The sequence below is a fragment of the Eleginops maclovinus genome, chromosome 13 (assembly GCF_036324505.1).
Source record: "Eleginops maclovinus isolate JMC-PN-2008 ecotype Puerto Natales chromosome 13, JC_Emac_rtc_rv5, whole genome shotgun sequence".
Taxonomy (NCBI): domain Eukaryota; kingdom Metazoa; phylum Chordata; class Actinopteri; order Perciformes; family Eleginopidae; genus Eleginops; species Eleginops maclovinus.
The window spans coordinates 13,852,300-13,878,508 of record NC_086361.1 but is presented as its reverse complement, the minus strand read 5'-3'; the positions used below and the strand labels follow the sequence as shown (position 1 = coordinate 13,878,508).

Sequence of the window (26,209 nt, the reverse complement as noted above, 5' to 3'; positions counted from 1 at the left end):
AGAGATGAGACAAGAAACCCAAGGCAGTATTAAACATACCATATGACATATATCCCATATCCCACAATCCCATATGTGTTAATACTTCCCTGATGAGTTAAATAAGAAAAACTATCTACAACACTGCCTCTCTGTACCAATAATTGACCAGATCTAAAAAACAAGTGGCTTATTAAACATGCAGACTTCAGATTTAACCATTGACATTTCTCACCAGAGCGTCCTATTCATTAAAAGAGGGCAGTTTCTTTGACTCGCACTGATAATACTAAGAAGGGGAGAGTTGGTAATGTTAGACTGAAGGCATAATTAAATACAGTGTGCTGAACACACATACTGTACATGCAGTCTATCCAAACACACACATCACAGGTCAGATTACTATGCCATATACCACCTACTAATGACTGATCAGCTGTTACAGACATGTAGGAACCAGTGGGAAAATACTTGAACACATAGTCCCCCCTCACCCCTGTCGTTTATCACCCAAGGCTTATCGCTGACAGCGGCTGTGCCCTCTCCTGCCCCGTCCTCCTCCGCCTGCCTGTCACACAGACCTCAGATAAATGTCCCTGAGAGAGGGTGGACGACTGGCTGTTAGTTGTGCTTTTGTTTGTATAGTTGTTAGTCTCTTGTATCAAAATCTGGAGCCAATTAAATGTAATATTGGAGTGAGGTAGATGTTTAATGTTGGCAGCGTGACAGGCCTCAATCCTGTTTCAGTGACAGGACTTGATGACTGGAGCACTAATAACCACTCTTCAGGGAATGTGTGCTATGTTGAGCATGTCAAATGGCAACGTTTGTGTCTTGATGTTCCAGCTTTAAAGGGAAAAAAAGACGGATATGACAGCCAAGATGGATACGAAGGAAGGTTTGCACTCAGATCATTTGTGAATGACATTTCGTTGATTACATTGTAGTTAGAAACATGTTCCAGCTACTGAAATAGGATCGGAAAGTGAATATATTTGACTGTTTTAGCACAAAATTAAGAGATATCAACTTTAAGAAGGATTTGGCAGCCAGTTTTTCTTTCTAACACTTTATATAAAGAAAAAAACAACTTAATTGATTCATCAAAAAAGTAATTGATTGTTAAAATAATTCTTAGTTGCATTGCCACTATCATGTTCAACAATCAAATTATACATTCGGAAGATTCATTATAACAATAATCCTAGAAACCAACAGAAAGAGTTTTGACTACAGTATTTCTCAGTCTGGATTTCTGGTATGGAAGAAGTTTTCTTATCCCACTCCATCTCTATCCTTCATGTCTCCTTTGTCTCTGTGACACGGCTTCCTCTGTCCTCTCTGCTCTTCAATATTGATATGAGCTGTCATTGGTTCAGTTATTTATGAGGCCCCTCCTTGGTATTTTTCCATTGGCCCGGGTTCCACAGTAGAGATGTTCTCTAGAAAAATCTTAATCCCAGGGAGCCTGGTTTTCAATAGTGTGACCATAACAGAATGTGCCTTTCAACAGATATGAGAAAAATGAATTGTATGTTTTCAGATGTTGTACACGTGTGCATCTTCTACTGCCTGTTTTCGCTCTATTTCTAGTGTTTTTCCCTTGCCCTTTCACTCCCTCCCATGTAGGATTGCAGCCAAAGACTCTTTCCCATAACCTCCTCAGACCTGTGTGTGCATGACTGTGTGTGTCTCTGCACAGAGGCTTTAAATAACAGACTGATCGAAAGTAATGCGCACCTCGTGCACACACACACACTTGTACACACATGTACAGTACAGACCACATTACACAGGCCCCGGGAAAGAACTATTTCCTGTTTTGGGGGCTGGAGAGAAAGGGGAAATAATGAGGATGAAATATGACGTAACAGCAGTGGTGGTCTTCCTGTGTGCTGAACTCGGGCCTGGGTGTTGCCCAGAACATTAGTTTCCATGATCATTAACTAGTGTACACTTACCATGAGCTCAATGAATTCAGTAATCCATGAGTGATTATGACTCTTGAGTTATGAACTGTTATGAACTTAGCCCGGTTCTAATGAACAGACTGAGCAGCACACTTTTCCTCTGCTCAAGACACTAATTCACTTACTGGCATTTCATTCATCTTCAGAGTGGTTGTGTGACGACTGCTACATGACTGAATGTCAGTTCAGTACTTACTGTATACAGTACCAGTCAAAATGTGACCATGGTGGATGAGTGCCAAATATGAAAGGTTGTTAACAAAAAAGGGCTTGATCGGATACTTAATCTTGTTAATGTTTTATTTCGATATGTTGTATGTTGCATAAATATTTGTCGCCGTTTTTATTTGAGAAAGTTCTGGAAAAGCTGGTTACATCTACATGTGTGTTGTGAAGTTAGGTAACTTTGAAGAAATTAAAAAGGGCTGACGACAAACTGATATTTTATTGGACACGATATTTTAAAGATTTAATGTATCCCTAAATTATAACATGAGAGTTGTTAACCGTGTTAACAGAGTTTAGCTACTTTCAGTTTTGCTGTTTCTTTGCATTGTTATCCCGCAGGTCTCTGTAAAGGTTTGTGTGTGTATACGACAAAAAAACCCAAAAACGTTACATAACACAATGCAGTTTATTCATTTTGATTAATTAACACTTTTCTCTGGCTCTTACCAGACAAGCAGGAAGAATAAATCTGACACTTGAACTGTGGAGTTAAATAATCAATCATTTTGATTATTGTTACTACTCTCGAGACAGAAGAAAACTAACCTGATTGTTTCTACTTCCTTAGAAAGGCTCTGATTTCCTGTCCAGGTCACAACACACTGGTGCCCATTAAAAGTTGGATTTGAAAGAAGCTGCAGATATCAGAGAGGCTTCGAAAACATGTAAATAGCCCATGTACAATTATGTTAAAAAATAAAAGATCCATTGGCAACACTTCTTAGAATAAAGATATAATTCTTATTTACTCTTATAAAACCGAGGAACACTCAAGCCTTTAGAATGTCAAAAACAGTTTCACATTCAGGAAATAATCTGAATATTAATGAGTTAGGTGATGGGATCCACAATTCTGATGTGCGCTCCGGTGACTTCCTCTTGAAGCGTGAAATCTGCTAAGAACAGAGGCAATGTAGCACCTGGCTTACTGTGAGGCTCTCACACATTCAGCTTCAAACATAGAAACACACTCGTGTATGCATTTACTTATACATGATATGCAAATCTGTCAATTTGTGCGAATACAAGTGAATAAAACTAAAGCAAAGAACACTTTAGTGTCATAGTTTGAGATGTAAAATACTGTACATACAGTTGTGTTATCACTAAAATCTTTGATATTTAAGGAGGCAATAACAGCAGGTGCAGGGTTCTCCAATGTGCATTCAAATACAACAAGATTATTATAGTATTAGGGTTGTTTTTTCTAATGTAACATAATCGTAGCCTTTTTGTCGTCCTAATGTAAGTTGATCTATTTAAGACACTTTCCGTGAGAAGTCTTTATTTCTTGGTTGTACACTAACTAGTTACAGAGCAGCAGCAGCAGCAGCAGGGATGGCAAATAATGGAGTCTGTGCTAATTAAAAAACAGTTGATACATACAGTGTAGTGGCAGTGGCAGCTATCACAGCTTGTTTGACTCTGATGTATGCAGTGAGAAAAAAAGGTAACACGGGTAATCTTAAAATAGAGCCGGAAAGCCATGCTTTTCCTCTCCATAGCAACAGTTAACTATTGAGCATTGGCTTGTAAATGCTGGAGTGGATTCTCTCAGCAACTTATTTACTTCTGTGTGTGTGTACTGTATGTCTTCCTCTGAGTGTGTCTTTGTTGAAAACCCATAACTAGTGGTGAAGCCAAATAATGACGTCTGCACTTCCTGTTGTCAGCTGTCAAACCCCCAGAGGACAATGTAGGAGGAAGAATGCCTGTATATAAAATAAAATGGATTATATGCAAACAATTGTCAATTTGCAAGACTTATTTGTAGCTTTTATTACAATGAACAACTTATAATCAGTCTTTAAATACTGAGTAAACATGCAGTATGTGTATATATATATATACGTCATGAACATGAACCCGGGAACCTGACTACTGTAGATGATGCTGTATCTATTTGCAGGGAGGGAAGACACAAACTCACAAACGCAGATGCACACATGCAGTGTGTAGTGTCAGGCATGGCAGGGGTTGCATCTCTCCAGATGGCTGGAGCCGCCCACACACTGCCAGTTGTTATACAATACGTATTGTATAACAGCAGAGAGCAACAGGCCCCCTCCCTGTGCATGGTGAAGCAACACACACAAACACACTCAGTCATTCAGGAAGGGAAGATGTAGAGGCACGCACTGTGAGAGCCACTCTGTCGACCAGCCTGTTAGTCACCGGGCTCTTCAGCGGTCCGGGTGTCAGTCAATAGTCCGTGGCCATGCCATTCATGATTTCAGTCAGCAAACTTTCACTCAAACAGCTGGACAGATGTTCAATAACTGGACAGCCAGACGGTGGGATGGATAATCAATTTGTCTATCTGCATGTCATCCAGCTGTGCAGTGAGTAAGACAGCTGTGTGTCAGACACACACACATATTCACTCGCTTAATCCGTTACACTAACCATTTAAATCCTTATCTCTACATGTATGGCAGCCATTCTAGTGTCTGGTGTTGAATTCCAACACAGAAAAAAAAATATATAAAATGTTTTTAATTCAAAGACACACCTCTAAATAGTAAAAACTTTGTTAGCAGGCATTACACATGAATTGCCTACATTAAAAAAATAAAATAAAAATCATACGGCACCCTAACACAGTAAGTCACCATGCGAGGGCACAAGCATGAATGACACTTGTTAAAGGCAGACTGAGAAATGACCGTCGCTGCTTTATTTTCACTTTCACTATTTTGTCTAGCACTGAAAAGACTGATCATTTACTTGTTATATTTGTATGTTTTGTTTCACAGATTGTTGGATCAAGTTATGGTAAAGCTTTATTAAGTAAGAAGAGAAAGACCAACGAGCTTCACTTTTGTTACCATCTGGAAAAAGGTGGCTTTAATTTGGATATACCAAAAACTAAACTAATTTAATGTATGACGTTCAAAAGTGTGTGGTTTTGGGCGAGCTACGTTTCCGTTGCTATCTTGCTTTTGTTTTTGTCTGTTTTTGTGTCTGCCTTTGACTCATCTTTGTGCTTCTCTGTTTTATCTCAACTTCCCTTTGTTTACTTTCTGTCTGTGTTTCATGTCTTTTTCACTATGCATTATTTTCTTTCCATAACCATTTAATATGGCCATCCTCCTCATATGATCTTTATCTTTCTCCCTCTCTATCTCTCTTCCTCAAGCTTGCTTTGTCTGACTTCCCTTTTCATTTCCATCTTTCCTTCTCCTCCCTGAGGAGTCATATTGAAAAGACATTATAAAAGCCTTTTGAGAGTCAACCAGTGTGACCCTGCAATCATATGACTTCATTACAGCATATCCACACTGACACGTACACACACAGAGCTGCAGTTAACACACATTAACTGTGTGTGTACTCCAGCTTGTGGAAGTAAAGTGTGTGTGTGTGTCTGTGTGTGTGTAATGAAGCGAGCCCCGAGCACCATGTGATGATGTAATGAGACAGTGAGCAGAGAGCAACATGCGGAATCCCCTTCACACACACACACAGACACACACAAACACACTTATACTAAGGTTGTTGCTCTAAGGGTGAGTGGAGCATATAGGAAATTCCCTCCAGTCAAACACAGTTCTCTCCCTTCATTGGATTTACTGCAATAAATTGTAGTAGTGGGCCTCTGAGCTATAGCCTGCAGCGCACGCACGCACGCACACACACATACACACACACACACAAAACACAAACACACACACACACACACACACACACACACACACACACACACACACACACACACACACACACACACACACACACACACACACACACTGATTGGAAACTCTGACATTTACCCTTTACTTTATCCCTGGGTGTGTTTCTTCCCAGCACTTGTAAGTCTGAACAACAGCAATGTCAGCTTTACGATCACACGGTTTTATGCTCAAAGTGTGTGTACGTGTGTCTGTGTGGAGAGACTTTACGGCTCCATACAGAATTACCTCACCTATACCTACTGAAGGACAGACGGTGAAGGAAGCCCGGTTGGATGGAAGGTGTGCTGGGCCGATACATGGGGTGATAGACAGTGAGGAAGGAAGGTAGGGAGGGAAGAAGCTGTGAGGAAGGATGATGGGAGACGTGAAGAGGGAGTGATTGGAGAGAGAGAGAGGAGAGGGAGGGGAAGGAAGACATAAATGCTGAAAGGGAGAAATGAAAGGAAACATTTAGACTAGAGCGCAGTGGGGGGGAGTTTAAATGAGGAAGAAGATGATACAGTTCTCTTTCAACATCTGAGGCAAAATGCCTGCACATTAGGTCATATTACTGGGTGAAGGAACTCCACTGGTAAATTAACCAAACGTGTCGCTGAAGATAGAAGGGATTTGTATTGTCTTTTAGTTTTAGGATGCAAGTGGAGAAGGGTGAAAGAAATGGGGATGTTACAGAAAGGGAGGGAAAAAGAGGAAATGGAAAGAGGGATATAAAAAGACAGACTTTTACGGGGCATTAATGTTCTGTTGACTTTCATGCAGAGAAAGAGTGGGTGTGCATTATGTTTATGAACTCAATAAAATACACTTACCCAATGAAGAGGACAGAATGTACACTCACACACTCTCTCTCTCACACTCACTCACAAAAACACACACACACACAAACTTGTCTAAAGGCTCATGGCAGCAAGCCATAATGACCTTCCATCAGCCCGCGCCCAGTCATAGTAATGATGTCATCTCTCACACACACACACACACACACACACACACACACACAGACACACACACTCAGAATCCAATACATTACAGCAGAGCTTCAGCAGAGCCATGCCGTTTCATTTGATAAACAGGGGATAAACATTGTGGGAACATCTTCTCTGAAAGGTTTTACTAGGTATTTAATTTTTATTGTATACGCAAGCATAACATGTCACAAGAACACGTTTCTTTTTGCAGCAGACAGTTTGATTTGTCGAAATAGGAGAAGCACAGGTCTCACTAATAACATTAATAATGTCCCAGTGTGACGGCGAGCCAACACTCACAATATAAAAGTGAGGCAGCTAAATGGAATTGAGCCAGTATTGATTTTATGATTTCCTACTGTGACATGTCAAAAGACCTTTTGTAGCTTCGCATACAGATTCAAGAGAAGCTGGCTGGCATTTCTGTGAATGCATGTCTGTCGGAAAGGAACCATATTTTATTAGGAGTTTGATGTAACATTATGATAGGAAATGTAAATATGCTAGCATCAGTAGTATTCCTAGAAGCAGTATATTTTTTAATATGGTAATTCTGCTACAGTGGAGAGTTGATATACTCTGCAATTAGGTGGAAAGCACATGTGGGAATATTTGTATGGCCAGAAATAGTTTAAAATATCTGCAAATATTCCATTTCAGGGTTCCCTAATTTACTGTCAGTGATGTCAAACCACTCAACATCATATAGCAGGAAACACATGCTAACTCTAGATCAGTTGGAGTGCCCATGTGTGTGTCTGTGTGTCGACATCAATGCATGTGTGTGTATATGCACAGTTCCAATGTAAATGTAGCAGAGTCCTCAAAAACAGCTGGGTTATTAATAGACGTGGCTCAGTGTGTGACTGCCAAAAGGAAGCCACATTCTTAAAGAAATATGATGCCTTTTATTGATGTAAGAAAACATAGCTGACAGGTTTATTTTCCCACCGTTTGTACTATTTTAGTCAGCATACTCTTTTATACACGTTCAGGTTATTGAAATCTGCTGCCACCTGAGCCTTCTTTAGTTTTTTACGTGTGTGCAGTGACTTCCAGGAAGTGCTGCATCTACATGCTAGTTTCCATCAAAAATCTGAGTGCGCACCGGCGATAACGCTCTGTCAGTTAACCAATTGAGCGTAGAATTTGAGTAAAACATCCTTCGAGTGCTCATTTGACAAGTGAATTCAGTGTGCAACAGGCCGCACATGAGTCTGGGGGGGGGCACAGCATGGTAAAACCTGAAAATGTGGGGGTAAAAGATAGAGGATAAATAATAGGTCAAAAAATAAGGTCAAAGTGAGTGTAAAAAGCAACAAAAAAGACAGAGAGGAGGTTGGGAGAATTAGGCGGTTCTTGAAGAGAAAAGACGGCGACAAAGAGAAAATGAGGGTCGGTGAAAGAACTAAAGAGAAACAGAGTTAACAAGGCGTGCAGTCATATTATTTCCCCAGACCAAGCAACCCTACACGGCAAATAATGAGTCCGACTTTATCAGCCGTGCAGATTGGTGATAAAGCCGTGTACTGCACACAGTTTTAGCTGCCGACACATCCACCATGCAGCGAGAACAAAAAACAGTGATGTAAGATCAGGCTGTGTTTTCTTTACCAGGGCAAAGGTACAGAGAAAAATGAACCTTTATCGGCTCTCTGGGGAGTGCAGGTTTCTGTTTTCCACTACCTTTATTCCTGAAGAATAACAGAAATGATTTTCAGGTTAAGATGTCATTTGGACGAGTTCATGGATCGCATCATTGACTAGAGCTGTGTTACTGTAATCTGAATGCTATAAACATTAGGTTATATTACATCATAGTTTGAGTGTGGGGCTTTAATCTGCTTTGATTCCTGCTAAATGGACATGATGTGTGCCTACTAGCCTGCAGCTTTTCACCTGACACATGTCTCTAATGCAGTTTGTCTAATTTCTTCCTCTTTTCCTTTTGTGTTTTTTTTTTCTCCTTCTTACTCCTACTCTGCCTTCATCTGTCTGTCAGAGTTTTTTAGTGTCTCATTACTTTGGTTCAGAGGATGGTAGCACAGAGTTAGTCTCCGAGCAGGATGTACTAGTGTGTGTTTGTGTGCATCCCACCAGTGTTGGTAGCAGCGTCTCAGGAGTACCACATTAGCCTTTGAAGATCTTAGAAAAAGTGAAAGACAGACGAGTTCCTGTTTCTTTTATCACACTCTGTCTCAACTGTGGTTCTTCTTTTGTGTTGCAACTCTTTTCTTTTATTCATTCTCTCGGTTACCACCCCACCCTCATATGCCACTGGAATTTGTTGTATCTCTGTCCCTTTTTTCTTAAATCTATCTTGGATTCAAAGATACTCTGTTTTCGTTCTGCAGTGGCGCAGCGTGTTTGAGTTTAACTACTTTGGATATTCTCTCTTCCTGAGCAGATAGAAAACCAGTTCGCTTTACTGGGCACTGATTGATGAAATGTGACCCACCTCACAACAATCTGGATTTGCACTTCAGCAGACACACACGTTGTTAGATTCCCTTATGAGATGGTCAGTCCAACAACAAGGCTGCACTGCTGCTCCATTTACAAATTGGGCCACAATCAGCGAGAGATTCCACATTATTACCTGCTAGATTTCTGACTAATATATGTTCTCAATAGAAATAAAAAACCCTTACCTTGGCGTTGAATGTTTTATTCATTGAGCTATACGGTGACTAGCTGAGGCATACCACTTTAGATGTTTCTATCATACGCTCAGCAGTTACCGTTTTATGATTCCAAGCACGTATAGCTTACCGTCAGATCATTTTTATAATCATCAAAGCATCTTTCTTGTTTCCCTGTTCCTCAAAGGCACGAGTAAGAATAAGTGTGTGTTTACAGTATTGTTGATAGAGCTGCGGTATGAGGTGTGCTTCCTAACTAGCATTATAATAGCAACCTAGCATTAGGTTTGGTCTCAGAATCTGTCCTCAAAGGGCTAAAATAATGCATCCTGACTATAGCCATGAAGGTAGAACAGATGTTTGCAGTTGATTCAATAGAAAAGTGCTTAATGGAAACCTCACTGACACATGTCTTCATAAAATAACTTGTGTTTTAGCCCTTTTAGCTCTTTGGTCATGATCACTTCCTGTAAGCCTTTCAGACTTCTCGTTGTGATTTAAATCGGCTGAAGAGCCTGATTACATCCGGCTGCTCAGGTGACATCAGAGCAGACAGATCTGTGATTTCTTTCTTTTTGTTACGCAATGTTAGTATTGTGTCTCCTCTCCCTTTGCTTTTCAATGAGTGGTCATCTGAGAAGCTTGTCGGTGTGTACGTGTGAGATTGGTAAACTGATAGGGCTTGTGAGGGAGGTTGAACACGCTATCTCCTTACAAGTCAGCCAAAGATGCTGTAATATGGAGTACTGACCCTCAGTCACTCTCATTAAAAGCCCCCCACACAGGAACAACGAAGAAATAGAAATAGATAGAAGAAGAAGAATCGGAGGATGAAACTCTCTTTATTGTCACATAAATGCACACAGCAGAGCACACACAGTGAAATTGGTCCTCTGCATTTAACCCATCCTAGTACTAGGAGCAGTGGGCAGCTAACGTGCAGCGCCCGGGGAGCAATGGGGAGGGGGGATTGGAGATGCATACATGGAATTCTGTGTATTTTTCCATTTTCAATGCAAATGAAGCAAGTTTGAGTTTTGAGGAAGAGTTGGGAGAGAGAAACTAGAGGAAAGAATATGGAAATTCCAGCAAAAAGTTCATAAAGAAATAAAATATTCAATATAATACACAAACTGTGTATTATCACTGCCCTAATGTCCATTTTGTAACACTAGTAAACTTTGTTGCAGCATCAGAAGCAATAAAGTATACATAGCTACTTAGTAGTCTAGGTGTGTGTGTGTGTGTGTGTGTGTGTGTGTGTGTGTGTGTGTGTGTGTGTGTGTGTGTGTGTGTGTGTGTGTGTGTGTGTGTGTGTGTGTGTGTGTGTGTGTGTGTGTGTGTGTGTGTGTGTGTGTGTGTGTGTGTGTGTGTGTGTGTGTGTGTGTGTGTGTTCAAAGCAATATGGGTGTCTGCTTTATCAACTATACATCAGTACAGTATGGAGAGATCTATGTTCATGACCACACATGCGATAGACTGACCTGTCCATTCCACGTGCAGCAGGAATCAGATCCCACACACACACACACACACACATCGGCAAGGTCCAACTGTATGGTTGCCGGGCAATGAGCTCACCAGTCGACCGTAACAACCCCTGTCTCCATCAATCAGCTATAGAGGGCTCTGCTCTAGTAATGATGTCATCACGCACACATGCATACACACACAAAGACCACACACACCACACACTTATCTCATCCTCTTTGTTTTGACCTTGGCTGGTTCATTGATGTGTGTGTCGACGTGTGCAGAGTGTAAGAGGAATGATTGTCATTGCTTTGCAAAAATTGCACACAAGGATGCAATCTGCTCTTGATGATATGGGCTACATAAATCTCACAGGCACACACACACCTTGTTGCACGGACTGGTTTAAGTTGCTTTGTTCACCAACGTGTTCCAAAGCACACTAATGTGTTCACACACAGTCACGTAGTATAAGCCATGGAGCATCACTGTGGAGTACACTTGTGTGAGTTTTCAGAGCCTCGACTATTCTGGCATTTAGAATTAAACAAGAGACATTTACAGCACATGTGTTCGTCACTCAGACTCAGGACAGACACAATTATTTGAATAAAGTAATATTTAAATTAAAAGGCACCACAGAGAATTTGAAACGTTTGACCACTAAACTGGACATCCTTTGATTGCACTAAGCAAGATGTGAAGAGTCTCTATTTCCAAATAACACTTTCCTGTACCTGCACAGACACACACACTCACTTGCTGAACTAATTGCTTCAAGATGAGAGAGACACACTACCACATACTCATCCACACATTCTCCTGGTCCAGCTGTGTCTCTGCCAGGCTGCGGGGCAGGGGGCCAGCACAGTGAGGTGAAGAGAGTGACAAGAACACTAACTGGCAAATCAGTAGCCAATTAAAAACGCTCAGCACTGTGTGTGGTTGTGTGTATTTGTGTGTGTCCTTGTTTGACTGCCAAGGAGAGGGTTGGCACAGAAAGCACATCATCTCTTACCATGCACTCCTAGCCTACACACTAACACACACACACACACACAGCCTTGGACTAGTCAAGGGAATACATGTCCTCTCTCTCTGTGTGTGTGTGTGTTTCACCCACACGGGAGGTTGTATAGCCACAAAAATTGAGTCTCAGACAGGACGTCCTACCTCTGTGACGGTGAGTCTGTGAATGTGTGGAACAAGTGGAAACAGAAAGCAAAAAAAAAAAGAATGTGAAAGCAGCAGCTGCCCAAAAGGAAAGCTACAAAGAAACAGAAGATGTTAGGTTTTGTGCATGCAGGATTCTCCCTTCCCTTTCCCCAGGGAGTAGCTGTCCAATGAATTGTCAGTATACTAAGGACGAGTCACGTAGCTGTAGGTGTAATTTGAGGGACAGAAACAGAACCAAAGATGCAAGAATACAGTGTTTTCCTTATTTAGAAAATAGCTGTTTTCACCATTGCCAATTCTATTTAAGTTGATTACACTAATGAAATCAGTTGCCAAATGTAAGGATACACAGCACTTCGCAGCTTTTCCCCTCTGAAGGCCAACATTTTGATAAAACAAAACATTGAACCATTTCTTCTTTTTGGCACAAATGACAACTTAAAAGGCAGACAAGCTGTTAGTTAAAACAGATGTAGACAAGTTCATTGTAAACATTAAAAGAGGTCATTCCTGTGGCTTGAATCTTCCCAGTCACTTAACCCACAGAGAAAACATAGTAAATTAGGTCAGTTCTTATTTAAGAGAGTGGGAGAGAAGTCTGACCTCCATCAGTAAGATATCATGAAGTGTAGCAGTGGGCTGTAATCACTCTCAGTTTGTAGTAACAACCTTTGATTTGCAAATATCCCTGATTGTCTCTCACGTGAGCTTCAGATTTTAGGATGGCTATGAATGGTGTGGAGGGATAAAGTGAGCGAGTATTATAAACCTGACCTTTCTTTTATGTTTGTCTCTGCTGAATGATTTGTATGTGGCTTGTGATCTTCTTTCCTTCATTCCAGCTGTGCATCATAAACTTGAATATTAAAAATAGTTCAGGTCAGCAACCGGAACTGAAATTCACACAGCTGCCACGTACACACTTCCACCAGCACTGGCAAAGGAGGGTGGGACGGTAGATAAAGTCTGGCGGTAAGAAAAAGGACACTGGTCTTTTCCAGACATGTGTGCTCCCAAGATAAAATTCCTCCCTGCTTTTGAGCACCTTGAACCTTCAGAGAGTCCTCTCTTGTGGTATGGCAGATATGTTGCAGTCCAGGAAAATGGGGCTGTGGTTGAGGAAGGCATTTCCCCTTACACTACACTGACCGTCAGTCGCTCAGTCTACACGGACAAAAAGACTCTCAGCATTCTTCTGCCTCAGCCAACCAAACAGCTGTCAGACACTACGTCAGCTCCCAAAGTATTCAGTTTATGCTTGTGTGTGTTCCTGTGTGTGTGATTGCCTGTCATATTTGTGATGAATGATGAACTGTGTACTAAAGTACGTGGAAATTGTCCAAGCAAAAAACGAATTGAACAGCAAAGGCTTTGAGATGTTCTCTAAATAATTTAAAGAAAGCAAATGTATTCCTAATTAGGGTACCACCTACAATAAGACTTCCCATATCAAGGATTCATAAAGGGTTTATAATTAGGTTGTAAACACTTTGTTAATCATTTAGAACCATTTATAAACCAGTCCTAACATAGTTCATACTTCAACACAGGCTCACTATTTGGCAAGATGGCCTTTTATTGGCTACCTAGCTTACTTCCTTGGTATCTGTTGTTTACGGAGTTGATTCTCCCCCCATACATCTTGATGTATGGGGGGGTTTTGTTTATCTCTCGTCTTATATAAGCTTATTAATGATTTATACAGTGTTCACAACATCATTAATAAAATAATTACAAACTATTTGTAAACCCTTTATAAGGGTAGTCTTAGTGGTACCCTAATTAGTTCTCATTGTGACTGTATCCTCACATTTATCTGTTATTTTCTGCACCCTTCAGAGGCATTGTTTCGGTAAATCTTGTGCTGATGTTTGCTTTTAAACCCCGTACTTGTGGTTCCAAAAATTTAGGCTATTTAAAAAAAGGCTGCACTGTTAGGCAAACTTGTAGAGTAGGCAAAGTATTGGCCACCACCATGGCAATTGTGGGTGGACAATATTTTTTTGAATACACTTGGTGAAGAGAGAATGGGAAGAATGCGAGCACTTAAAAAGATGAAGTGATGGTTGAGTGGACTGAAGCATTCATGGTGTAATCACGCCAGCATAAAGTCAAGTACAAAAAAACACTCTCATAGAACACTTGTTGAAATTATTGCCTTTTAATCTAGATCAGGGGTTTTCAACTGGTTTTGTCCCAGGGACCACCATTCGGACTAGAAAGCAATCCGCGGCCCACTGATGTGCCTGCGCGTGCGCGTGTGTATTTGGTGTTACATGCATAGCTCAATGCATGAAACATGAAAGAGAGGCCACGCAGATTTTATAATAATAAAAGTAGATTTATTAAATTAAATTAAATTAAAGATTATTTTAAAGAAAGAATAAAGAATAATAAAGTGTTGTGCAATTCAGTATTGGGAAAAGTAACTAAAAATGTCATGCAAAGTCAGTCTAGGTGTGTGACAAAACAACAACGGAGAACAAAAATCCAACAACACCGGAGAACCAAAATCCAACAAATGAAGACCAAGGCAGCCTCAACTGCTGGCTGGTCAGGGCTTTTATAACCCAGCCAGGACAGACCTGTCACCAATCACCTGCTGTAGAGACAGAGAGATTGAGAAAAGCAGAGAGAGATTGAGAAAAGCAGGGAGAGAGAACAGGCTTACCATTAACACAGGGCGGGGCCTAAACCCGCCAGGGTCGTAACAGTGAAAACATGGGAGAATTAGGCCTACCTGTCAGTGTGATATCTGGGCGTGGTGAAGTCCACACAGCCTGTCTATTCGTGGCGAAATGGTAGACAGAGACAGTCTCATGTCATTCTCTGGATCAAGCCTAGCCCTGTACTTATTCTTTAAGTACGCCAGTGTAGAAAAACCACTCTCACACAGGTATGTGGTTGGAAAGGGCAAAAGACACCTCATTGCTTTTGCAGCAAGCTGTGGAAATTCTGTCTGGCAACTTATCCAGAATTTAACAAGGGGCTGTGTGTCGTACATATGCCTCCTGACAGAGTCTGTGGACATCTCAATCAGCTTATCCTCTTCCACAGCCGTCAGACTTGACCCTACTGATGCATCGTCACTGAATGGGAGCAGGATCCACTTGCTGTCACGGCGCCACTCTTCCGAATCAGTGAAGTACTTTGCGAATTGACGCACAAGCTTCCTCAAATGCTCACATATAGTGTCGTTGATGTCAGTGCTGTCAGGGTATTCCTCAACTGAAGGAAACATCGCCAAGTTATTGCTCTCCACTCGTTCGATCCACTTTGACATTTTTTTCACAAATGCGTCGAGCTTCTCGTAGAGCTGCATGACGTTTGCATCTCTCCCTTGCATGGAGCTGTTCAACTTGTTCAGCTCTGCAAAAACATCTGTGAGGTACGCCAGCTTAGTTAACCAGTAACTATCGTTGAAATTGGAAGCCAGATCAGAATGCTTCTCGCACAAGAACTCGTAGATAGCTCCGCGTAGTTCAAACACACGGGCGAGCACAGCGCCGCGAGACAGCCAACGCACCTCTGAATGATAAAGGAGAGAGCTGTGTTCACTTCCCAAGTCATGGCATAGGGATGAAAACAGGCGTGTATTCAATGCGTTTCGTTTTATGAAGTTGACCGTCTTGACAACGACATCAAACACACCACTGAGCTCAACACTGAGATCTTTGGAGGCGAGAGCCTCTCTATGAATCAGGCAGTGTGTCCAAATTACCCCCGGAGCCACCCTCCTTACATGCGCAAACAGTCCAGTCTTGCTGCCACTCATGGCTCGGGCCCCATCGCTGCATAATGCAACGCACCTCTGCCACGAGATATTGTGCTCCGTGAAAAAATCGTCCAGTGCTTTAAATATTTCTACACCGGTAGTTCGCCCGGGCAGTGGTTTGCAAAAAAGAAATTCCTCGCACATAGTGCCACTGTCCTCGTATCGCACAAATGTTAACAGTTGCGCATCATTAGTAACATCTGTCGTCTCGTCGATTTGAAGGGAAAACAGAACTGTCTGAAGTTTTGCCATCAGCTGGTCTTTGACATCATTTGCCATTTCCCCAATTCGTCTTCCGATTGTGTTGTCTGACAACGGAATAGTTTTTAATTTGTTGGCACATTCTTCGCTTACCATAGCTCTGCACATATCTATGGCTGCTGGCAATATAAGCTGCTCTGCAATGGTATGGGGCTTCTTACTTTTTGCAACCCTGAGAGCGACCAGATACGATGCTTTCAGTGCGTTTTCATTTATTTTTGCACTCTTCCTCATGGTAGCCTGCTGTCCTTTGAAATCACGCAACATCTGTTGCATGTACTCAACGGGTTTGGCCTTCAAGTGGACGTGATGCGTCTCCATATGCCGCGTAAGTTTCGACGGCTTCATAGCTTCATTACAGAGAATTGTTGAACATACGAAACACAGTGGTACCTCCTCTCCTGCTCTGTCTGTCGTCACTGTGAATCCATATTTAACATATTCCTCATTGTATTTTCTTTTTCGTCTTTTTTGCGAAGTTGACGCTTCGGAAGCCTGTCCTTGCCCTATCGTGGCGGCCTGTCCCTCTGTCGTGGCAGCCTGACCCTCTGTCATGGCAGCCTGTCCCTCTGGCACTTTCCTCACTACAAAACGATCCATTGGTGCTAGATATATAGCTAGACTAGTACATATGTAACAAATGTTTGCTGTACTACAACCTATCTTAAAATACTCTCGTCGGCTATGCTTATAAATGTGTGTCAACTTTGCTCGCAAGACTGTACGTAATGAATAATAAGTGAGGTTAGCGACGCAACTCATTACCATTAGCGAATCACAGGCTACCATAGACTGGATAGGCGCAAGGCTACATTCTGTCAGCTTGAATTTCCTTTATATTATTTTAAACATATTTTTCACGATATGTAACGGTATTCTGGAAATGTGTTGAAATATCAAAGCGAATTTATATTAAAAAAAAACAATGGTGAACTGATCAACATAGGCTCTTGTCACGGACCACATGCAATGCCGCCGCGGACCACCAGGGGTCCGCGGACCACCGGTTGAAAACCCCTGATCTAGATCACTACATTCAGATGACAGAAAATGATGAACTCTTTACCCCGCTGTGTGATAAAACAGCTGCACATAAAAGATTGCACTTTTATCCTTTTTAAAGAGTCTAAAGCACTCGAACACTGTGTCCTTCTATCAATCAGCTGCTCTGGCAACTCACTGTGAGTTTCTCTTGATGACAGGCTCAAGTACCTGTCTAGACATGCATTAAACATTTCTTTGACCCCCGTGTTTCAGTGAGTGAACGCTGTAGATGTGCTTTAGGCAATTATGAACTTGTACCGCAGCACTGAACCCGCTCTCAGCTGTTTGTTGGGAGGCTGAATGCACTTATTGTAAGTCACAAAAGCATCTGCTAATTGAATCTAATACAATGATGTGTAGTAGGTATTTTCGGGGGAAAAAAACTGAAAGCACACATGTCTGCTACTGTAGACACACACACGCGTGCTGTTCTCGGCAGGTGCTCTGCAATTCAATCAGTTGTTCATTTAATGTGGTTTGGACTCAGCCATTTCGGACTTATTCAGCCTGTTTCATTTCTGTGTTGGACATGATTGATTGGGACAAAGTGTCTTTAGTTGTGTGACTGAGTGTGTACACTGAGGAGTGGTGTGTTTTGTTGTAAGGGGAAGTTTCCAGTCAGCCTGAAAAAGCTTTTGTATTATGTTGTTTGTTTCAGCATTGTAAGTTTGGTTTTCTGTCAATTGAAATTGTCAAACTGGTTGTATATTTGAAATTCAGCAACATTATCTTCATAGCATTCTCGTCGTGACAGCTTGCACGTTTTCATTGTGATTTAAAATGCCTGCCAGACTTAACTTCTTTCATAAAACGTTCTTCAAGCAACCATTTTCCTCTGGGAGTCCTAAAACCTTCTTATAAATAAGACACTGGCACTACCTTGTAAAATGTTGGAGTTCTTTATTTGCTGTATACTTGATTTAATAACATTTGAGTTTATTTTGAATACAGTTACTTCAGGTTATCCCTTGCTTGTGCTTCGATATTCAATAATTCTCAGCTATCGTAGTAATTTTCCTAAAGAGTTCTCCTCTGCCCTCTCACTATCGTCCTCCTCTCTTTTCCGCTGACATTTTTCAGCTTTCCATACTCCCTGCTGTGCGTCGCTGGCTGTGCCAGTGTTGTCCACTCAGTGAGTTTCTATCTGCCTTTTCTCTGCCACCATCTGCCTCTCCCTCTCTTTCTTTGCTTTCCTATCGCATCTTCCTCTCTGTCTGCTTTACCTCTTCATCCATTTTATTCTCTCCATCTGTCTTCCTCTGGATTATTCCTACATTTCTTTTAACTCTTGTTGTTTCTCACTCTTTGTTGCTATCTCTTCTTTTCCTCTCTTATATCGTCCCTCACTCGCCTTGTCTTTTTAATACCGTATGATAGACTCCTTTGCCAGTTGGTGTCTGATAATCCATGGCCTCAGTACATATCATTTTGTTGCCGTGCATACACACAACACAAACAACTTTAGGACCCAACAAACCCTGTGAGCCGGCAGCTTATGGTTTGTGTGCTTACATGCTTAATTTAAACCTGACACTATACTATAACCCGCAGAGGATATTGATTTTACAATGTCTGCCGCACCAGACTTCTGTTTCTCTCTCTCATTATGCATGTGCCTCACTGTCTTATTATAATATCCTATTTCCACCATCGCAATCCCCTGTAGGAAAGAGTCATCATGCATAACATGAGATCCTGCCATTACTTATGTACCACAAACATAATACCAACCACATGTTGTAGTTCCTCCCACTGCAAGACAAAAACACATTTCCACAGCTGGACAGCGACACAAATCAGACTCCTACCCACCTCTTGTATGTAAGAAGTGGGTCAGTAGGATGTGTGATCACTCTCTCTCTCACACACACACACACACACACACACACACACACACACACACACACACACACACACACACACACTGAGGCTGATTAACAGCAGGCAACATGTCTCTCGTATCCCGGTAACATCCCCATCATTCCATCACAACCTGCCTAATTAGTCCCTCAGAGTGTGTCGACGATCAGCCAGTCTGTCTCTTATGCCGGTGTGTGGGTGTCTGCTCAAGTAGCTTGTTGCACATTTGATGTCTTTAGAGATGCACTTGAGTTTTCTTCCCCAGGAAAATGATGGGTCCTGTTTATAAGGATGACCTGCATTTGCATGGCAGTTTTTAAAACAGTCAAACCTTACGCCGTATAATTAAAGACACAGAATGAAGAAAAGGCACAGTGAAAATGTCAAACCAGAGGAAGGTTTGAAGGTCTTAAGCAAAGGCATTGAATGGAGAGGATGTGCAGAAATGTTAAAAGCCTGTGAGGAATAAATATCTTTATACCATGTTTTTTTGGTTATTCATTAAATGTCTCAAAGACTTTCTTGTACACCTAAGCTGTGTCCCATTCCATTTCATTTTTGCCATTGACTTTGACTGAACCACTATTGATGATAACGGTGGAATTAAATCATAAATATGATAAATTAGATAATAATAACAACCCCACTAAGTGTTAAATCATCTCTTTCTTTTTCTCTGTTCACTTAATGTCTCAAAAAGGGACACAATGCTCAATAATAAAAGTGGAAAGCATTTAATTTAATTTTTTTTACTGCCGATATTGGATGCTGCTGCTCTTAAGGAGAAAGCTGTATCATTTTTTCTCTATCCTGTCCTTTTTCTACTTTAGTGTTAACTCTTGTTGTTGTTTCATCCACCAGGGAGTGCTGAGTCCCTGAGTCAACACACTGCATTCTTGGAAGGTCTGGAACCCTCTCCATGGGCTGTACCACCTGCTGACAAACCAGGGGGATCTGGAGGAGTTGAATGAGGTGAGATTGTCACTGTACATATCCCTACTTTTTGTTGAAGTAAAATCAGTATTTCTTTGCTCTGTAAGGTGGTTTTATGAAGAGATGGAGACGTACATCTTACTTTTAGTTGAGCTTATGTTGATGTTGTGCTTTTCAAGCTTCAGGACAGTGGTTGACTGTTGAATCGTTGCTGACAAACTGCCCCCATGTTGCTATTACAACCTAAGAGCTGCCTGTCGGACGGCCATGTTTGATTTGATGTTGTAAGATATGACGTCAAGGACTTTTTAACACGGTGTTTTCCTCTCAGCCAGAAAACTTATCTCCCTGGTCACAGCTCAGATGCGTGTGAAGTAAAGCGCATTTTATTTTAATGTGAGGGACATGGCAGCTAATCAAATGGACAGCTCACTGTTTCCTCTCTATTGCTTTAATCCAGAGCTCATCATAAATGTATGGCTCTGTTCACATAAATGGCTCTCTTAATCCTTCTCCTCTGTTATGAAATATAATGTGTTTACCAAAACAGTTTGTTTGATTCACCCACTCCTTCAAAGCATCAAACAGTCAGAAAGATAAGAAGGCATCTTTCAGTGACTGGACTGTGGAGGCTGATGCTCACCCTCAATTTATTGTAGACAGGTGCGTAGGAGGAAAAAGTCCAAAGGAATCAGAGAGTTGAAGCAGCCGTTGTACTAACAATAATTCAGATTTGGCACTGAAGCACTGTGCTACACATCATAAAGGTCTAGAGGTGCGTGACATTATGTTTCTATTACATTTCATTGCAAGTTAACATCTGTGTGCTGCAACTATCTCTACTCTTATCTGACAGTTTTTGAAATGAAGCCTCAGCTAAAAAAGAGTGGCTTCCTGCTGCGCTGTGATTGGAGGAGACGCAACATTAGGAAAGGGAATGCTTTTCTGCCTAGTGACTACGTGTTTGTCCATGTGAGCTCTCTGTTGGAGCAGCAATATATTTTCATACACAACACCTTCAGGAATCAGATAGTGAGGGATCTTCCAGCAAGAAGAGAAGCCTTGATGGCAGTGCTGAGAGTGCGAAAAACACCCTATTAATAATGTCTAGGCCCGAGGAAGGGGGTATGTTTTACAGTTTATTGCTTTGTTTATATTCAGTACTTATCTTATATATATATATGTGTTTGGGTGTCTGATGTCTTTGAATGTTCATTGAATGATTTCTATATACACAAATCTGCCATTCTGAGACCCACAAACCTTTTCTCAAAAGCGAAATTGAATTCTCTCTTTTTTTGTGGTAATATTGATTCCCAGAGGAGAAATTTTCTTTTCACTTCTCCCTTTCCAGAGGGAAGTAGGGTCAGCTGCAGAATAGCACCTTTAGAGCTGCTGGCGATTATCTTGCCTGCAGACATTTCTGCAGAGCAAATCCTCGAGTTCAAGGATTTTAACTCTGGCTTTTTCGTTGATGGATAGTCTCTCTACTTGCTAACCTTTCTTCCAGCGAAAAATCAATACGACAAACAGTTAAGCAAAGTTTTTCCTCTCACATTGCCTTGCTTGTTTGGAGATGAGTGTTATTTTCCACTCCTCGCTCCCCGAGGGATACTTTGCGTGCCTGTTTATTGCTGTCGTGAGCAATAAACAATGGACATGGGTGACTTTAATAACAAACACTAAGCAACCTCCAGCAGAGTCTGCACGCAGAGTAGGAGATTAATGTTTGACTTTACTTGACTGTCAAGATACTAATTGGCAGTTTGAGTCTCACGGCAGCACTGATCTGTCCAGATACAGGCTCGTAATGTGCCTCACAAACTAATTAAAAACGTTTCATTATTCCTCAGTCCAGGCATCAGCTTTGCAGACATTAAAGAGTGATACTTGGTGAGCAACAAACTCAACTGTATACAAATTAAAAAGTCACTGACCTCCACTGATTTGCTTGATATTTTACGGGTTATATTTGCATTATGATGAGTATCGGGGTGTTTTTTGAAATGTAGGATTATTTAATTGGTTGAAATCAGATCTGCACAATGCTTCATTTAAGATTTCTGAGGAAGACACTTGTCAGTCATAGCCAAACACTGCTATTGACCAGCTTTAATGATAAAAACATTGATAAAAAGTACCTTATTCTTTGAGAGAAAACAGTGTGAATGCATTTAGAGTGGAAACCATGTTGCTGCCTGTTGTCCTCTTACCTCAACATTTGGTGCCTCTGAATGAGAGTAGGGAGTGCACTCTGGTCCTTGTCTTAAACAGACAACCTTGTTTACACAAAATCAAACAAACACACACACATGGATATGCACAAACACACACAGACTTTGGTATCTCTTTTACCCCACAGGGAGCAGGGTGTTCAGAGATTGCTGCAGTTCTCCCTGAATCTCTGTCTGTTTTCATCTCTCACTTGCTTTCTCTATTTGCATCTGGGGTCATTTCAGTTCCTTTCATCAGAGCTTTTAAGCGTGAATTTGTGATTTCAAAAAGCGTGTCGCCGATTATTACATATTTGATCCGAACGTACAACTTCTATGTTTTTCTGTCTTCTAAAATTCAAATGTGCCTTACTGTCAGTGCTTCCAAATCATGTTTGTATAATACTTATTTTTGTCTGTCTCCTTCACTATGCTGATTGAAGTGTGTGAGGCTATACTCCCCTCCTTCACACTATCACTCTCGTTCTTGTTGAATCCAAAGAGTAAAGAGTGTGAGTGCTTGAGTGTGTGTGTGTGTGGGTGAGACAGAAACGGAGAGAAAGAGAGAGAGAGAGAGTGATGCTATTCTTGGCTGGTTGTGGAAGTCTTGGCTCCCTGGCGTATGGGAAAAGTGCTCTTGGCAGGTTTTAAACTGAGGCATTCCTTAATGCTGTCCTCTTGAAACATTCACACACTGAGACAGATACACAAACTTGTTTTTGTCACTCAGGAGGACTTAAATTATCCTCAATAGACTCAATCACAAATGCTACATGCTAAACCAAACCCTTACATAAACCAAAAGGCAAAGACTTTACCCGACAACATGAGTAGTACAAGAGCACTCACACACACACACACACACACACACACACACACACACACACACACACACACACACACACACACACACGTGCGCACACACACTAAAGTGGATAAAGCTTACATTTACATGCTCCTTTAGTTACACACTGCAGAGTCCTTGCTACATGCATGCTTACTCACACACACAGGAAGGAGGAAGACTAAGTGCAGTCTCAAAAGAGGGATTTGTAGTAGTACTACATTATGCCCTGAGGCCCAAAGCCTGAGATTCACTGTCACTCACACACACACTCACTCTCTCTCTTACACACACACACACACACACACACACACACATACACACATACACACAATGTGTTCCGCATAATATCCTTAAATCAATTGCCTAAGGAGTGGGAGGCAGTCTGCATGACTTCTATCAGCTAATAGATCTCTTAAGTCCCTTTCTCTGTCCCTCTCACTGCAGTGCCACTACAAGGTGACATCACTGTTTCTCTCTCCATCTTTTTCCTACTCCTCCGTCATTTACTGACAAACTTCTCCTCTTTATCCTCTCCTTTTTTTCCTGTTCCTCCCTCCTTTGTTTCTTACATGTTTTTCCCCCGAAGAATGTTCCCTCAAACTACGAACATGCTATTTTCAGCCAATGAGGTTGCATGCAAAAAATATGTTTTCTTTTGTTAACAACACACACACACACACACACACACACACACACACACACACACACACACACACACACACACACACACACACACACACACACACACACACACACACACACACTCTTAGTTTGAAAAGGTCCACCCAGAGAATGTCACCAGGATGGAATTTCCTTTCATCTGGGGTTTTGTGTGTGTGCGTGTATAAACTACTAAAAAATAAAGACGCTAAAAGAAAATGTGAGACAAGCATTATGTGTTTGCAGACAGTCTGTCTGTGTGCACATTCAATATGTCATGTGACCAAGGAACACAAAATCCATAGTAGATAATATTGCTCCACTCAAAATAAGAGACCCCTTTTTATATAGAACTCTAGGGCTTTTTCTCTTTTATACAGATTAAGGTAAATACGATTAAAAAATATTGTTGGTGAATACAAATCAATGCAGTATTGTGCAATTTCACTGAACAAGTAGGACCCCCCCCCCTCCTCTTTTTATTTGAGTCCAGGCTCTTTTTTGTATTTCATATGAACGTCTTTGTGAGGAAACATCTCTGCTAACACACATTACATACCTCATTCTGTAGAAATTGCTGGCGCCATTCTCTCTTCTGGGAGTCTGACAGCAATCAGGCTGGCTATTCAACATGATTATATACTGTTAGATTGTATAGAGTGAACGGACATGAATTGTGTATTTGATCAGTCTATTGTTGTGTTCGTGACTCAGCTCTGTGCCCCAGGAGAAGGAACACTGCTGGGTGGCATGCAGACACCTGTGGAGTGCGATGTGATTGTGTGTGTGCCTGTCTGTGGAATTTGTTTTTCTTGGTAATGACTGAGTGTGGTGTGGCTTCAGTGTTTGCTGCATGTGTGTCCTGTCTCTCGAGCAGAGGCCCTTTGATGATTTGTTCGAGTCTGCATGCTCAACTACTGCCGCTGCCGGTCTGACATTTTTGTCCTTGAGCCTTTGAAAAGATGGAACACATTATTCCAAGACAAGGACACATGCTGAGCCTTCGCCCACCTCTCCTTCATCCACACAATACCCGCTGCCAAGCCCGTTCATGCCAATTAGCTCCAGTCTGCCTGCTTATGCCCACATTACAGCGGGGCAGTTCACCTTCAGTGCGCTCAACAGTATGCTGATCTGTCATTGAAGTGGACACATGTAGGCACCATCAGGGAACAAAACAATATTTTTTCCGTGCTTTCTGACATGAAAGGGGAGACAAAGTGTGTGTTTGTGTGTGCAGGAAAGCATAAAGCTGTATAAGTGTACAGTTGTGTGTTTATTACCATTTGTCTCCACAGGCGTTCTGTTTAGTGCCGTGCTCCCTGCAGGACCTTAAAGTCACACACCCCACACCCGTCCTCCTTTCCTCTACCTGACACTCACATCCTCTGATGTTTCTCACCACACACATGAAAAGGTCATAGGAGCATAAACATGAGGTGGGATAAATATTGAAGAGGATTCACTTTGAATTAGCATATTGTTAGCAATTTGTTCATAAATGTATACAGCTAATCACAAATTGAAAATGAACAAACCGTTAGTTGAAGCTCTTAATAAAAGCGACAGGGATTGCATGACTTTTCTTCACACGGAAAATATGAAAACAAGATATATTTACACGAAATTTCAACACAGTCATTTCAAGTAAGCTTTTACCATGTAAAAAGACAATATTTAACCTCTATTCAGGATATGTTTCCATCTAGCAACATTTAAAATGACGATTGAAAAGACATAAGGTCGATAAGAAGTGCTATTTTAGGAGCAACATTCTGTAAACTTTGTGGCAGAAGTACTCAGATCTTGTTCTTGAGTAAAAGTAGAAGTACCAGATTGTAGGAATACTCTGTTACAAGTAAAAATCCTGCATTCAAAATGTTACTCAAGTAAAAGTACAAAAGTATTAGCAACAATACTGTATATACTTAAAGTACCAAAAGTTGAAGTACTAATTATGCGGTCCATTTCAGAATAATATATGATATGTTTTGATTATAATTATTGAATCATCAATCTGGTGCAGCTAGTTTTAATGACTTTGTATACTGCAGGGTAGATTGTGAATTTACTACAGGTGTAACTGAAGTCTGATTTAAGTTTTGACTATATTTCACATCCTAATCCAAATGTGCAAAGTAACTAAAAGTACTAGTACCGTACAGTCCTTGAGTAAATGCACTTAATTACTCAAGACCTCTGCACACTATCATACTGTAGCCTCAAAAGTCTTGGGTGGGATTACTTCAGGTTTGTATTCATGAAACACATTCTCCATATTACAATCTTGAGAGCCAGTGATGTTCTCTTTTTAAACATGTGGTTGTCCTACGTTAAAAGAACAGAACAGTGTTGGCTCAGTATGAATGAATGGTGCAGTGATGAATGAAGATTGAATTACATTTATCTCTCCCTTCCTCTTTCCAGTCTTTAACTTTTTTCTCTTTTTTCCTCTTCTCCCTGCAACTGCCTCCCCTCCTACACT

General features: G+C 41.2%; 2 protein-coding genes across 2 annotated transcripts in view; one reads left to right on the top strand and one right to left on the bottom strand.

Annotated features, from left to right (window-relative positions):
- Nucleotides 1-14,302: 14,302 nt before the first annotated feature.
- On the bottom strand, nucleotides 14,303-17,187 carry LOC134874477 (protein FAM200A-like). The gene is made up of 2 exons (XM_063898504.1): nucleotides 14,872-17,187; nucleotides 14,303-14,733 (listed from the first exon to the last, which is right to left on the bottom strand). The coding sequence occupies exon 1, from the start codon at nucleotides 16,954-16,956 to the stop codon at nucleotides 14,875-14,877; it is 2,082 nt and encodes a 693-aa protein (XP_063754574.1). The 5' UTR covers nucleotides 16,957-17,187; the 3' UTR covers nucleotides 14,303-14,733; nucleotides 14,872-14,874.
- A 2,742-nt stretch (nucleotides 17,188-19,929) lies between these two features.
- The window catches only part of atxn1a (ataxin 1a), a 28,396-nt gene continuing 22,116 nt past the window's right edge, over nucleotides 19,930-26,209 (top strand). The window contains exon 1 of the mRNA XM_063898707.1: nucleotides 19,930-20,043. The gene's annotated coding sequence lies outside the window, so the exon portion shown is untranslated. The remainder of the gene's footprint in view (nucleotides 20,044-26,209) is intronic.